The 14,512-nt window shown below is 39.5% G+C and overlaps 2 protein-coding genes across 6 annotated transcripts in view; one reads left to right on the top strand and one right to left on the bottom strand.

Annotated features, from left to right (window-relative positions):
• Positions 1 to 9,307, bottom strand: part of ARFIP1 (ADP ribosylation factor interacting protein 1) — a 40,760-nt gene extending 31,453 nt beyond the window's left edge. For 2 of the 5 annotated variants that reach the window (XM_064710844.1, XM_064710842.1), the window contains exons 1-3: positions 9,147 to 9,307; positions 4,805 to 4,884; positions 908 to 1,009 (exon numbers count right to left, since the gene is read on the bottom strand). In XM_064710844.1, the coding sequence (XP_064566914.1) occupies positions 908 to 1,009; positions 4,805 to 4,882 (180 nt within the window). In that variant the 5' untranslated portion in view covers positions 4,883 to 4,884; positions 9,147 to 9,307. Of the gene's footprint in view, positions 1 to 907; positions 1,010 to 4,804; positions 4,913 to 9,146 lie in introns of those variants that run through there. The other 3 variants (XM_064710843.1, XM_064710841.1, XM_064710846.1) reach the window with 3 other exon arrangements.
• Positions 9,284 to 12,418, top strand: TIGD4 (tigger transposable element derived 4). The gene has a single exon (XM_064710840.1). It carries the CDS (start codon positions 9,327 to 9,329, stop codon positions 11,040 to 11,042), a length of 1,716 nt encoding a protein of 571 aa, XP_064566910.1. The 5' UTR covers positions 9,284 to 9,326; the 3' UTR covers positions 11,043 to 12,418.
• Positions 12,419 to 14,512: the final 2,094 nt, after the last annotated feature.

A 14,512-nucleotide genomic window follows, 5' to 3' on the forward strand; every position in this document is an offset into this window, starting at 1 on the left:
CCACCTTAAAATTCCAGCTTTACATTTTGCCTGAGCACAGACCCTAATGCAGTCACCAAGAGTGCAAGTTCCATTTGCTGTACACAAGTGTTGCATGCCCTGCACTGTGGAAGAATCACTACGTAAGGAAAAGGTAACTTAGACAGCAGTCAAGTCACAGCAGCAGCAAGATCATCAAGCTTCAAATTACTAAGTCTGTTTCCCCGCTTTGAAGTGAACCCAAACTCCTTACCACTTCAAGATGCATTTCCCAAGCTGGTCTCCCTAAACATACATCTTCACAGAAATGTATGTATGTATGTAGTTTTAGCTTTATTTCATTAAGCACTGTACTAACTTTTACATTATGTCACTGGTAGATCTTAGTTGAACAACAAACCTTATGAAGGTTCCCCCCGCTAATCAGCATTTTAGTAAAACAGAATAAAATGCTGAAGTTCTGCTTAGTATTTCTTTTAAGAATAATTCTGCATTGCAAGTCAGTATGGAACTGTTAAGACTTAAGAGCTTTTTTTAAAACCTAAGCCTCAGCAGATATTTAGTAAACGTGGACAATTCCAAAGGAAAATCCAAATAAAAGGAGCCCGACCCCAAATTCCACGGGCTGTGTCCCAGCGCCCTCTGCTGGACGCCCGGGCCCGAGCAGAACGGATCGTTCACCGGCACCGGGCGGAGGGGGAAGAACTCGGCCCCTGCCACCACGAACGTGCCTTTCGCACAAACACAGGTCATTGCAATATGCGACCACACTGTGTTAGTTCAACTCTTGTAATTATCTATGAGCTTCAAAGGCGTTTCTGCAGTAAACCTCCAGAAAACTACGTCAAGTGAAGACTGCTATGCACTGAATTGTAACTTCAGCATTTCTGATAATGGTACCATAATAGACAGCAAAGAAAATTCTGACCCTGTTAAAGCTGTGTTCATGAGAATCTTCCAGCTGTCCATTGCTAGTCACAGGAATTTCTGCCGCTGAATTTTTGGGAGATTCTTGAGCCATTGCACTTCCCTGTAAAAAGAAACAGGTTAGCATTTGTCTTACATTTTCAATAAGTAATCCATATGAAAATATTTGATGTATGGGTTTCATAACAGTTGATTTTATTTCAAACTCTGACTGGAAATACTCTGATATACTCAGTCTGTATATGTTTATTTAATCACATCATTGAATCACAGTAATATTCTAGCACAGCTCAGTCAGAAGTTATTTAAAGTTTCCAGAGCTAAGTGCAAAGGAAAACGAAAATTTAATCCATTGGCATTGGGGGAGTAAGACACAAATGAGGCATGGGCTCAGACAAATGTTTTACACACACACTGGAGCCTGAGATCTCCAATTATAATGAGCTTGGCTAAAAAAATTGCACTAGCAATTAATAAACAATAAATACTAGAGAAGAGCAATACATTTAATTACGTGTTACAAGAAAAGCAATGATTCCAAATTTTAAAATAGTTTCAGCTGCTTATTATTTTACCATAATATAGTGCCACCTTCTGACTAAACTGTTGCTATGCAACTCTCATGAAAAAGGGCCCAAAAGTACCAAGAGAATTCAGGACTCAAAGTTAGTTTCAAATGCAGCTGCATCACGAACAGCAGCAGCAGCTGTGTTTCAAGTACACTGCTTTCAAGTACCACCTAAGGTATAGCCTTGCAGAGACATTCCCAGCAGAACTGCACATCATTTACAAGCACCTGAAGAGAGAATGGCAGCTTAACACTCCAAAATTAAGAGGAAGTGAAAATTTCATCCCTTTGAAAAAGCTGTTCCTAACTCTGCAAGGCAGCTTCACCAGTCATCTAAAGTGTAAACAGAAGAAAAATCAACATACAACCAAGGCAGTGCTTGTTCACTTACATAAAAGTTGTCTCAAGCCCTCAAACCAGCCCGTACACCTGTGCTAGACTGGCAAGACAAGGCGTACCATCAACAGGTACTTGAGAGTAGGTACCCTTATACCCATAAAGCTCTTAAATCATCAAACTGAACCAGCTCTTTTCAGCCCAAGGGTCAGGAAGAGGCACAGCCTGAGATCAGGATCTGAAGTACCATCAGCTTCTCCTACCACACGTGAAGCTTTACAGAGTATGAATATAACACAAAGATTTTACTGGTACTTACTGAGCATCACTTGCATCATTCTTAACTGGAACTTCTGTCATACCCCATATTTCTTCCACTTTCACATATCACCACTTCAATTACATTTGTGAGCCTGATTTCCTTTATTAGTCTTGAGGCTTCTCAGGATTTTTTCTAACTAGTCACTGTTTGTAGGCTCCATTAAATGTGCTTCTACTGAAGCACACCAAAAGGTCTATGCTTATTTTAGGAGTACTTTTAAAAGAGTAATTTGTTCCATTTAATAGAATATAGACTATCTCAAGTTGTAAGGGACCAACAAGGACCATCAAGCCCAACTCCCTGCTCCTCACAGAGAGCTGCTATACAACAACATCAGACTAGATGCCCTAGTTACCTGCCACATCACATTTTGATTTGGGAAATCTGTCCAATAGCTCAAGTTTCTTAAGCTTGCTCTACATCTCATATGTGCTTCATTAAGCTCTAAGGCTGCTAGGAACTACACTTCTACTTGATACGGTCAACTGAGGTATTTTTCAAAACGCTTGGCCTGTCACAGCTACTTGCATAATACAGAGGCATTAGCATAGGCCACGTTCAGTTCACAGCTACTTTTGTTCCTCTTTCCACAAATTATCAGATAACACAGTTCAAAGGGAAAGTCCTCTTCTATCAAGGGGCACTTTGCTAGGGATCGTAAACAAAACTACATCTCTAATAAAAGGAAAAACACCTTGACTTAGGTGCTTCTCAATAAGAATCTAAAATAATTTTGCAAATATTGACATTGATATATTTTTATGCTTTTATTCAGAGATACACATGCTCAAAGCACATGCACACATCTCTAATAAATACATATATTAGGAAACAAAAATTCATCAGCTTCTCTGGAAAACTAGAAGCAATTCACCTTTTTTTTTGCATTCCTACTTGAGTCAGACCTATGTATCTAGTTCAGAGAAAGCAAAAAATTTACTTGTTAATGTCAGTTCCATGCTACTTTTGAACTACAACAACTTCCCATTGCTGAAAACGGGACATTTCACCACTCTACTGTCCATTCTCTACTGTGAGCCACACAGTGCCTCACTTTCCCAGCACTCACTTGACTACAGACACCACACACAACTCACTAGCCTGGCAATAGACCTCTTCACCAGGTTAATTTTCCAGCTTCGGTGAGCTGAATCAGTTTGCAATGAGGTCAGACAAGCACCCAAGCCTTGAAATGAGCAGCTGAAAAGGGGAAGTGCGATAAACTGCTAATTTAACTCAGACATAACAAGAAACCATCATCTCTATTTTAGTTAACAGTTTAAGCTTGCACTGCTGTCAAGAACCACTCCTTGCCCTTTTCCGCCAGCAGCTTTCACCATCCCTTCAGCTCCTTCCTGAGCCAGAGCAATGTATTTGCACAGCAAACAAGATTCCGGAAACACTGCAGATCAAAATAAAGTGACCTGTGCTCAGAAAGAGGATGGGTCATTTTTCCACTCCCATCAAGTCTCCCAAGCAGGCACACCTCCAACACTTGCACCTCTGAAACAGAGCAGGCAGTAATGCAGTGAAGAAGCCACTGAGAATGGAGGACTGCCCACAGCACCAGAGTGCAGCACCTCAAAATACTCTGACTATAGGCTACCGCCAAATCCAGCAGCCACTTCTCTTTACCTCTGGATGTGCGTTCCTGTAACTCCACACAACCAGGGTAAGGTTATTGATCTGAGAGAAAACTAAACCACCACACCACAGCACCATTTCTGCTGAAATAAGGAGTATGATTGCTGAATCAAGTGTCTCTTTGGCAAGTGTAGCCCACAATAGACTTAAACTAAGCATACAAAGAAATTGATTCCTCAGAAGAAAGTTTATCATATGTATAAACAACCTGAAATAAATCTAAATAAGTTCCTAAATTTGTATTGATGCATTAGACATTAATTAGACTAGAGGAAAATATTGCATTTCAGATGCATGTTTTATTTTGAAAAAATAGAATGTCCTTCGGTAACAATCTATGTTTTCTTTGTACATCTATGTTTACAAATATCAGATCTGGAAATACACTAAAGAGAAACATTATTCTGTTTTTACTGAAAGTTTAAAAACAATTCACTGTCACTAAAACTCCAATAGTGATAAAGTCAGCATTACTTGTTTTCATTTTTACTCTAGAACAGTCAGGAAAATGTTGACCCTATCTTTCTGAAAGAGCATCCCAAACACACCTGATTAGCTAAATAATATTGGGAACCTTAGGAATTTGTTCATAATTCAAATCTGTCACAGACTTCTCCATAGAGAAGGTGAAAACTGTATCTGCTCTCAGAGAAAAAAGATTCAGTCCTTCTGCAGTAGATAAAACACCTTGTTACAGTGAGGTTACACAAAGATTGATGCCTTTAAATACCAACCCTTTCTTCCTGCAATACTCACACATTTCAGATTCTACCATTCCTAAATCTATTCCATTTACAAAACAAATACTGCAGCACAGCAACAGGCTACTGGCTGAAGTAATCCTTTGCTATGAATTCATTGGACTGTTATTAATGGTGTCTCAAAACCAACCCCACCCATTCAAGATGCTGCGCATGAACTCGTATCCCCATACTAACAACACTGTGCTATGTAAAGCAGAATTTTTGGGAATCTGAAACTTGTTAGGATTGGTTGATTTTACACTAATATAACTATCACCCAATCACCTCACAGCCAGACTGGATCTCTTCTGCAGATGGATGAGACTCATCAAGTGTTGTGGATTCACTGTTGTGTTCTGACATACCTGAAAACCAAACAGGTTTGGCATGCATTAATTGAAGTGAAAGGAGCTGGATGCTGCACCTCACAGAAACCAAAGCAGGCTTTCAGAAAACATTTATTTTACAAGTTCTGCTAAAGCAAAGTGAAACCTCCTTTTTTGATAGTGACCAGGCCTTCAGCTCTCCAAAAATCGAAGAGGTATTAGGAATACAGTCTAGTGTAAGCTTCCACTGCCAAAGCAACCTTTCCCCACAGACAACTAAACTTGCAACATAAAACCCTGGAAGTCAAACAAGGTTCTTCAGGTGACATATATCCTGCCACTTGCAACAGTACACTGACTGTATCCTACCATTGCAAAGATCACCATTTTGTTAAGGTGTAAGATTTATCCAAACATTGCAAGATTACACTAATGCTAAACCACTGAAACTTATTAAGCTGTTAAATCTGTTGTGTTTACTGGAACAGAATCCCTTTCATTTTAGCCTCAAAAAGATCTCAGTTGCAGAAGCAAAGAAAGTTGTTAACACTAAGCACATGAGAAAGAAATCAACTCTGTGATTATAGTGATCATAAAAGGTGAATTACATACACAATTTTATCTTAAGTAAAGAAATTATCTCAATTTGATTCCAAATAGCTGGTAACTACAGGTGACACCACAATTCACTCAGCTGTTTGAGAGGAGGAGACAACCAATCATTAAAAATTAATTAATCTGCCAGTATTGCATACAATCACACATGACTTCAGTTCATTAAGTCTTGCACTATTTCATACATGTTCAGACACATACCAGATTAAGAAAATGTATAAAGAGATTGCTATTTGTGTTTATATTGTATTTCAAATTCCTGACCTATAAAACATTCTAATTAAGGCAAATAATTAATAAGGTAAGCAGCTCACATAGCAAGGGAAATAAAATAAGGACACAAAGGCTGAGAAACTGAATCACCTAGATCATCTAGATCATATTGCACTGGATAACCTATCACTTTATTTTGGAAAACCAAATACGTAAAATAAGAGATTTTCTCCAGAAAAACAGTTCATTCAGGGCTACCACTGAATGAAGCTGGATTTTTCTAGGATCAGTATAAAACTCCCTTTGAGGTAATTAAGAAATAAGTTTAACATCCTTATATAGCTTCCTAAATTTTTCAAATTTCATGGAAGACTGTACAGTAGAGATGCTGTTTGCCCACATGGTCCTGTGCAAACTCTGCTTGTGGCTGAAAACCTCTGTGTTTAACAGCTTATTTCGGAGTAGCTAAAACAATTACATGATAGAATAGGACAATAAGTGCTATTTCCTTGCTCTACTTGTTAAACAAAAAGTTAAATTCATCTTGTGGTAGAGCCTTCTTTAAGACAATCTGTTCTTCAGTTCTAGCACATCAGTGTTCCTGGAGTCATATTTGTTCATCACATACAAGCCTATGTACCACAGTAACACTGTTCTAAACTATTAAATGCTACAGGCAAAAACATTTTTGATTGATTTAAGAACTTTTGATAGATTTAAGAAGCTAGGGGCAAGAACCATCTCACAAATCCACCTAGAAGACTCTGCATAAAAGCAAATAATTTCTTAAAACCCAAATAAATTCACCATTTATGTTAGAACACCCCACCATGATCAATATTTTGTAGAGTTCTTTTCCTACAGGTAGTACTAACAGTTTCAATGCAGCTCTGCAGGATCACAGTGATCAATTTTAAAACATAAGAAGGCGAAAAAAATGTAGATTAAAGGTGGCTTTCATAAAAAGTTCAACTGCACATTCAAATTTAACTACAGAACTTCCTCATTACTGCTTTTACAGAAAAAAATGGGGATGTAAGCATCAAATACTGGATGCAAGGATGAAAACTTTCTACATCTTCACCAAGATTCAGAAGTGAAGACACTCATGTGAAATTGTGGTAATCACAACATCTACACACATCTATCATTTAAAGTTCCACTACAGAAATGCACACAGACTTTAGCATCTCTGTAGTTCTTGCAGGTGCCAGACAAGGGGCTGTACTTTGTAAGAAGCTGCCAATCCCCAGAACAGCATGGATTGTGTTACCCAGGGCTTGGTCTGTTTCCTCACTAAAGCAGCCACAACTTTAGAACACATTAGGTGACTGCTGTACCAGGACATGTGCTACCATCTGCTGCAATAGAACAACTCAAAGAGATCATCCTTGGAAAAAACATGCTTGATCCATATTCGGTTCCACAAGAACCAAACCTTTCCACATCACTCCTGCCCTTCTGGGTTCTCTTTTACCCCCTATCCCAATTGTGCAAATCCACACAAACACTGCACCACAGCAGAAGAGAAGACACAGATCAGACTGAGAGTCATTCCCCTCACAGTGCAGCTACCTTAAATGCATACTGGATTACAGCCTCAGTAATTTCAAGGTTTGCTCATCATAAATAAAACCACATGGTTTTTGACTCCTGGGGATTTAAGTATCACTTTTTCAACTGGCAAATAAAAAGCAAAACAAAGCAAGAACTTATAAACAACATAGTGAGCTTCCTCTAGGACGAAAACATAAAGAGACATTTAACCATTTATAATAAATGGTTATAAGAGCATACTTATGTACTTTTCATTAAAAAGGCAAATTCATATTTGCTTATTCATGAAAATATGAAGTAAATGTCATCAACAACAAATTAATTTTGAGTAAGGAGTATATTCCTCACATACTTACATCACTTAGGTAAATGATTGATGGTCTCAGAAATGAGAACTGTAGGATTCTCAACAATCAGATCAGCTTTTCTAAGCAAGATTCACTGGTTCCTTCACTTACTTTTCTCCTAGATTAATTGCCAATAAGGCAACAGCAAGACACCTTATGTCTAAAATTAAGTTTATTAGACACTTTCATTGTTGTCTTACTACTTAACTGCATAAAGAATGTAAATTTTTGTAACACTGAAGAAAATCTCTGGTAGAAAAACGACCATTTTAATGACTATTTCAATTTCTAAGACACTTTCACTAATTCTTGTCAAGATAGAGATCAACCACCTTTTTTTTAAAAAAAAAGTACTATACTATAAAAGTAATACTTTTTTTAAAAAAAGGTACTATAAAGAATCGTATTAAACACTTCCTGCTGCAATCACACCATAGTTTCTTTTTAATGCTCTTGAATTTCCTGGTTGCTCCACTTGCAAGATCTAATTATGCTTGGGAGTTAGAAGACATGATGGAGAAGAAGACTGGAGAACAGGGGTGCTGCTGACTTTCACATTCTCCATGCTACATCAACCCGGCCCTAAACTATTTAAAGCTCTGCTCATCTCCAGATTAGCTGAGCCATGGGCTGCCATTATGGTTTCAACTTGTACCAAATCAGAAAAAAACCAGCTGATCAAGCTACTGCCTCAGCTTCCAGTTCTGCCAATCTAACACTCTTCTGTGTTTCTTATTCCTGACATTTTAACTGTGTGAGTACACATGCACATACCTACATAAACATAAACACGATTCAGAAAGTTTTGGAGTTGCACTGATCAAATGACATCCTTCTCCAGCCCTGCAAAAAGAACCCTTCTGTTATCTTCTCTAGAGAATCAACTCTAAGTAACAGAGCCACCGACTGCAAAGTGATAACTCCTTGCTACCTTTTCCACCAAGCATAAAAAGCACACGTGAGAAACAGAAACTACATCCTGGGCTGGATGTTCAGAATGATCCCCTCCAAAGACTTTCATGCAATTAAAAGCTATTAGTGGCTTTTGGTTAAAAATAACCCATTAGAGCGGTACTATAAGAAATTCTGGAAGAACTGCCACTCCTTCGGACACAATTACACATGCAACACCTGCTTGTCGCACAACACCAAAGCGCTTCCATGCTTTAAGAACAGTAAGCAAAACACAAATTGGCACACTTAAAACAGTAATTGCCAGGGTGTGGAATAACTCCCAGGGGCACAAAATTTACACAGCATCTAGAGCTTTCTTCCTCCACCAACACACAGCTTCCCTCTCTCTCTCTCTCGTGGAACCCGCCTGCTCCCGAGCAGGGCGCTGCTCTCCCTGTGCTGCCGCCCAGCACGCCCGCACCGGGCCGTACGCGCCGGGCCGACCCTGACCCGCCGGGCGCTGCTGGTGCCCGGGGAACGGCGGCCCGGAGCCCGGCGAAGCGCGGCCGCCCCCGCGGGGTGACACGTCGGACGGGACGGAGCGGGAGGCGCGGCCCGGCCCTCCCCGAACCCGGGCCCAGCGGCTGCCCCGGCCCGGCCCGGCCCGTCCCTCACCTGCCGGCGGCGCCGCTGCGGCCCCGGGGGCGTCCTGCTGCGGGGGACGGCAGGGCAGGACGGAAGGAGGGAAGGGGGGACGGAGGAGGCCGGGCGGGGCGGCGCCGGCGGCCCCTCTCAAGCTTTATTTTCTTCCTTCTCCGGTGGCAGCAGGAGCCGGAAGCGCGGGGCCGGAAAGGGATGACGGCGGCGGCCTCTCTAGGCCGTCATGTCTATGGTCGCAGCCATGGCAACCACCGCCGGCACCGCCCGGCAGGCTGCGCCAGCCCCGCCGAGCCGAGCCCCTGCGGTCGGGACCGGAGCGGCAGGGAGGGAGCCCGGCCGGCTGTGGGCGCGGATGAGCGCGCCCGGGAGACGCTGCTCCGTGCCATGGCAGGGGCTCTGCCCGAAGCCACAGTGAGGAGGAAGAAAAGCATAACTATCGAGGAGAAAATCGACATCATAAGCGCGGTGGAGAGCGGCGAGAAAAAGGCGGAGATTGCAGCCAAGTATGGCATCAAGAGGAACTCCCTGTCTTCGATTATGAAGAATAAGGAAAAAGTTTTGGAAGCCTTTGAAACTTTGCGGTTTGATCCTAAAAGGAAAAGACTGAGGACTGCTTTTTATGCCGACCTGGAGGAAGCGTTGATGAAGTGGTACAGAATTGCACAGTGCCTGAATGTGCCGGTCAGTGGCCCCATGTTGCGCCTCAAGGCGAATGATTTTGCCCAGAAGCTTGGACACAGTGATTTTAAATGCAGCAATGGCTGGCTCGATCGATTCAAGTCGAGGTACGGTTTAGTTTTCAGAGCTCAGCCTGTAGAAGCAGCTGCTACTCCTGCAGTGGGTGCTCCAACTCTTTGGTACCAAAATGTACTTCCTTGTTATTTAAATGATTATCAGCCAAAAAATGTGTTTCACATACAGGAGACTGGGTTGTTGTATCAGATGTTACCACCTAACACGTTTACATTTAAAGGGGAAACTTTTTCTGTAGGCAAAGAAAGCAAAGAGAGCATCACTGTAGTGGTGGGTACAAATATGGATGGCTCTGAGAAACTCCCACTGCTCATTATAGGAAAAAGCAAAAGTTCACACTCTTTCAAAGATGTGAAATCGCTGCCAGTGGATTATGAAGAAAATGATAGGGCATGCATGACTTCAGGAATCTTTGAACAGTGGATGCACAAACTTGATCATGGATTTCAAGCACAGGAGCGCCGAGTGGTTATTCTTGTTGATTCTCTCCCAGCTCACACAGAAGTAAAGAACCTGAAGTCTGTCAAATTAGTGTTCCTTCCTCCAGACTCTTCTTCATGTATAGCTATGAAAGAAAGGATTATCAGAAGTCTGAAGGTAAAATACAGGCACTGTCTTATCAAGAGATTTGTTGACTGTGTAGAAAGTAATAAAGAGTTTATGCTGACCCTTCTTGGTGCAATTGAGATGCTGTACCTGTGCTGGAGGAAAGTAACACCAGAGACTATTGCAAAAAGTTGCAATGGAGCAACTTTCAAATTAGAAACTGAGACAAATGAAAATAACAGTGAAGTTGAAAGTGATTTGGATTTGATTGCACATGCACGGGCAGCTGGAGTAGAGTTTCCAGAAGGTTTGTCTCTGGAAGAATATGCAGCTATAGATGATGGCTTGGTCACTTATGAAGTGCCCACAAATAATGAAAGAATGTGTGCCAAAGAAAGTGCATCAGATAAAGCTGAGACATTTGTTGGTGATGAAGATAAGGATGAAGATGATCAACTTCAGGGAGCTGAACAGCTTTTACCATCCAAAAATGAGGCTTTGAGTGCTTTGGATACCCTTCGAAAGTTTCTCAGAAGTCAGGACACAGATGATTCTCTTTATGATTCCCTAGCTGACTTGGAGAATTTTATTCAACATATAGCATGTGAATAAATATTTTAGCAAAGTGGGAAAGCATGTAATTGGAAAAAAATTATATAATCAAAGATAGTTTAAAAACAAGCATTGCTGAACTGTTCTCTGGTATGTTTTGCTCAGGTGCCTAGATGAACATAACAAAACTATGAAAAAAGGGCTATGAACTGAAATTTTCCACAAAATCAGGAGCAAATAGCATATATTTGAGGTGAAGAGAGGGAGTAAGCTGAACCCTTAAAATGCTAACTTTATTTAGTACAGTGGAGGCAAAAGAAATTCTTTGAGCAGTTTGGTGCACTCAGGATAAATTGTTGACCACTTGGAATTCTTTCTTCAAGAGACTAGCACTTCAACACATCAATAATTTCACTGGTGTTTTTGGAGTTTTGACAGTGGAGTCATAAATATTTATCCCTTTGGTGCTTTTGATACATAAACACAAAATTGAATAACACAGAAAATACATGTTTAAATTCTGAGAAGTAAGGCATTTTAAAAAGAAATATTTTTTGCCCTTTATCAAGAATTCTGGCCATCTTTACTCATGCAGCAGATGATGAACAGCAGAAAGTTACCACAGCTTTGAATGTGCTGTTTTGTTTTCTTAAAACTGCTCATGTGTGGATACACTCAAATGGCATAATCATTTATCCAAGAGTCAAAAGACAAACAAACCTTTACTTCAAAAAGGAAAGTCATTCTCTCCTTTTCAGCCTTTTTGGTGCATAGATTTGATGTAGGTTTTTTTGTGCTACTCCATGTATTTCTACAGGAATTAAACCCCAGTATCTGGAGTAAAAAAGCTCACTGAGCTCTTGTTTTATTTTCAGTACTTGGAGGCTTTGCTGTAGGATTCAATGCACTAATGTGGTTTATCACTACAAGTGCCGTTACCAAGGGTGCTGTTTGCATGACTGCAGTGTGAAGTTGTGTAAATCACAGGACATTTACATGTCTTTGAGTATGCATTTCAAACAAGGTAATCATATCAGAGCCAAAAGCCACAGTGTATATGACCTTCTGGCTTTTTTCAAAACCTGTTTTAAATCTTTTCCATATCTATAAATTGAATTTTTTTTTCGAAATTTGGAGATAATAATTTTTCTAATTTAGAGGCCCTTTAGGAAGCCTGTGTAATAAAAAAATCTATTATGCTGCCTAAAATTAAACCATGAGAAAAAAATCTCATGCATATGTGAATCTTCAGTCTTAAATAAATAGTTTGGCTATAGCTTTGTTTACTGTTTTGGTTTTTTTTTTTCTGGTGTAGGACAGTTTATCCATTTTCATTGTTGTGAAATCATTTCAGAAAATGTATCAGATTGTTGGAAGACAGTGAAAATATTAGAGTTGGTGAGAAAAAGCTTTTGGCTGTAAGAACATTTTACTAGAACCCCTTCCAAAAACACCCCAAAAACCTCTGGTATCTTGTTGTGAAATATATTATGTAAATTCCATCCAAAGAATATTCTGATTAATTAAGAAATTTCTGTTGAAGTCCCAATAAATAAAGTCCTACATGGAGATTTATAGAACTGGTGAAAAACATACTCCTCTGAATTCTGTCTTCTGGGTATTTAGTATTTTTAAACAGATGCAAAATCTTTTCAGTTAACAAACTGTGTCACGTTCTTCTTGCTTAAATACTTCAGAACAAGCTTATGAAAAGTACTTAAGCTTATTTGAAGTTCATCTAAATCCCACATACATCTGTAGATAATTTTTCTATAGTAATCTTCCAATTTAAAATAGATTCTTTGCAACAGCTTTTCCTGCTAAAGATAAGTTTAGGGAAAAGTTTCTCTTATCCATATAGTAAATGTGTAATTTGTTATAATTTGACTCCATGTGGCCCTCACTGGCCTGGGTTCCAGATAAAGAACCTCTCTGTTTCCTCCTGAGAGAATTCAGAGTGTGAAGGTGTTGGATCTGAATGAGGAAGACTCATGTATGTAAGCAGCAAATCTTGGTTAAACAAGTGTGCACTCTACAAGAAGTATAACTTTTGCAAGAAGAGGCTTGTAAAATCAGCAGATGGGAAGTAACATTGTTAGCTGGAAAGGAAGGAAATGAATTACTGAGTGTTTTCATACTCCCTCATGAAAGCAACAGGAAGGATTTACTAATTTGGCCTGGACTTTGAAGGTGAATTGTGAAACTTGCTTTAAAAAACATACAGCCTGTCAAAATCCTGTATCTTTAGAGAATTTATGACTTTTTCCTAGCCTCCTAGTTCATTCTGAGAAACCAAACTAAAATGCACTCACTGAAACTGGTTGTGTCAGACACTTTATATTCTAACACTATTGCTTTCAAAGTTATTTAGGAGCCCAAATATTTCTCCTCACTTGTATTTTGGTCACATTTATAGTGAGTGAAAATGAAATCCATTCTGAAGTTGCGACTTTTTCAGGTGTTTGTCATGGGGAGATGCAGACTCCCAGATCTGAAGTACAAACACTGGAAAAGGAAGCAGTGTGCTGTGTAAATGTTTGTCAGTTCAGCCTGTGCACACAGTTTGAGCTGGAGATCTCTTTACATTGTCTGGGTAACCACCAGCACACTGGTTTTTTACATCCTGGTGTGGTATCTTTTGGAGGGAGAGGAAGAATATACCTTTAGATTGCATCATATTTAAAATGAAGAACCTTTTCTTCAAAAGGCAGGTAGCTAAGGCTGTTGTTTGCTTTAATACTTTATTATAAGTATGGAAAATAAGGTGCTTTTTCTCTGTAGCTTTTCTGCCTCGTGTTATGGTTAGATAGTGATTATGTTCTTCAGCATCAAGTCACTGAGGCTGCTTTCGGTAACCCAAAAATGACTTCTAGAAGTGGGAACTGAAAATATGAAGTTTTAAAAATATAACTGATGTCTAGACAAGGTCAAAATAGAAAAAAATATTTTGAAGGTATGTTTGATATAATAAAAAATATCCTCAGATTCATTCTTGAGATAAGCAATATGTAGAACAAATATGCTCTTCAAAAATGCATGTTTTTTGAAAACTGTTAGAAATATTACACTCTGATTTTTTTGTGTGTGTTTGTTACTGTATGTGCAGTTCTGGATACCTTTCAGATCTATAAAATCTTATTTAAAACTGTTACCAGAAGGAAGATTTCTCTCCCCTAATGGTAAAAGGAAATAACAATTTTTGTACCCTTAGGCAAAAATGGAAGAGAGGAGGCAGTCGGGGATCCACAGGAGAGCAAACCATGTGTGCCTGTATATCCAAGATTTGTGACATTTTGATAGCTAAGCAATCATGGGAGTAAATAAGTTGATGGTTTCACATTATTACACAAATCTTGAGGATAATACTCTCAAACACACAGAATACTAAGTGATTTTAATTTTTATGTGCAATATTTTTGTAAAGTTAAAATGTAACATGAGAATATTAGTAAAATACCTCCAAGTTTTTTGGTGGTTGTGTTTATTGAAATGATAGAATAATATTGGCCTACTCAAGACTTACCTGAAAT

This window comes from Zonotrichia leucophrys, chromosome 4, assembly GCF_028769735.1.
Source record: "Zonotrichia leucophrys gambelii isolate GWCS_2022_RI chromosome 4, RI_Zleu_2.0, whole genome shotgun sequence".
NCBI lineage: Eukaryota > Metazoa > Chordata > Aves > Passeriformes > Passerellidae > Zonotrichia > Zonotrichia leucophrys.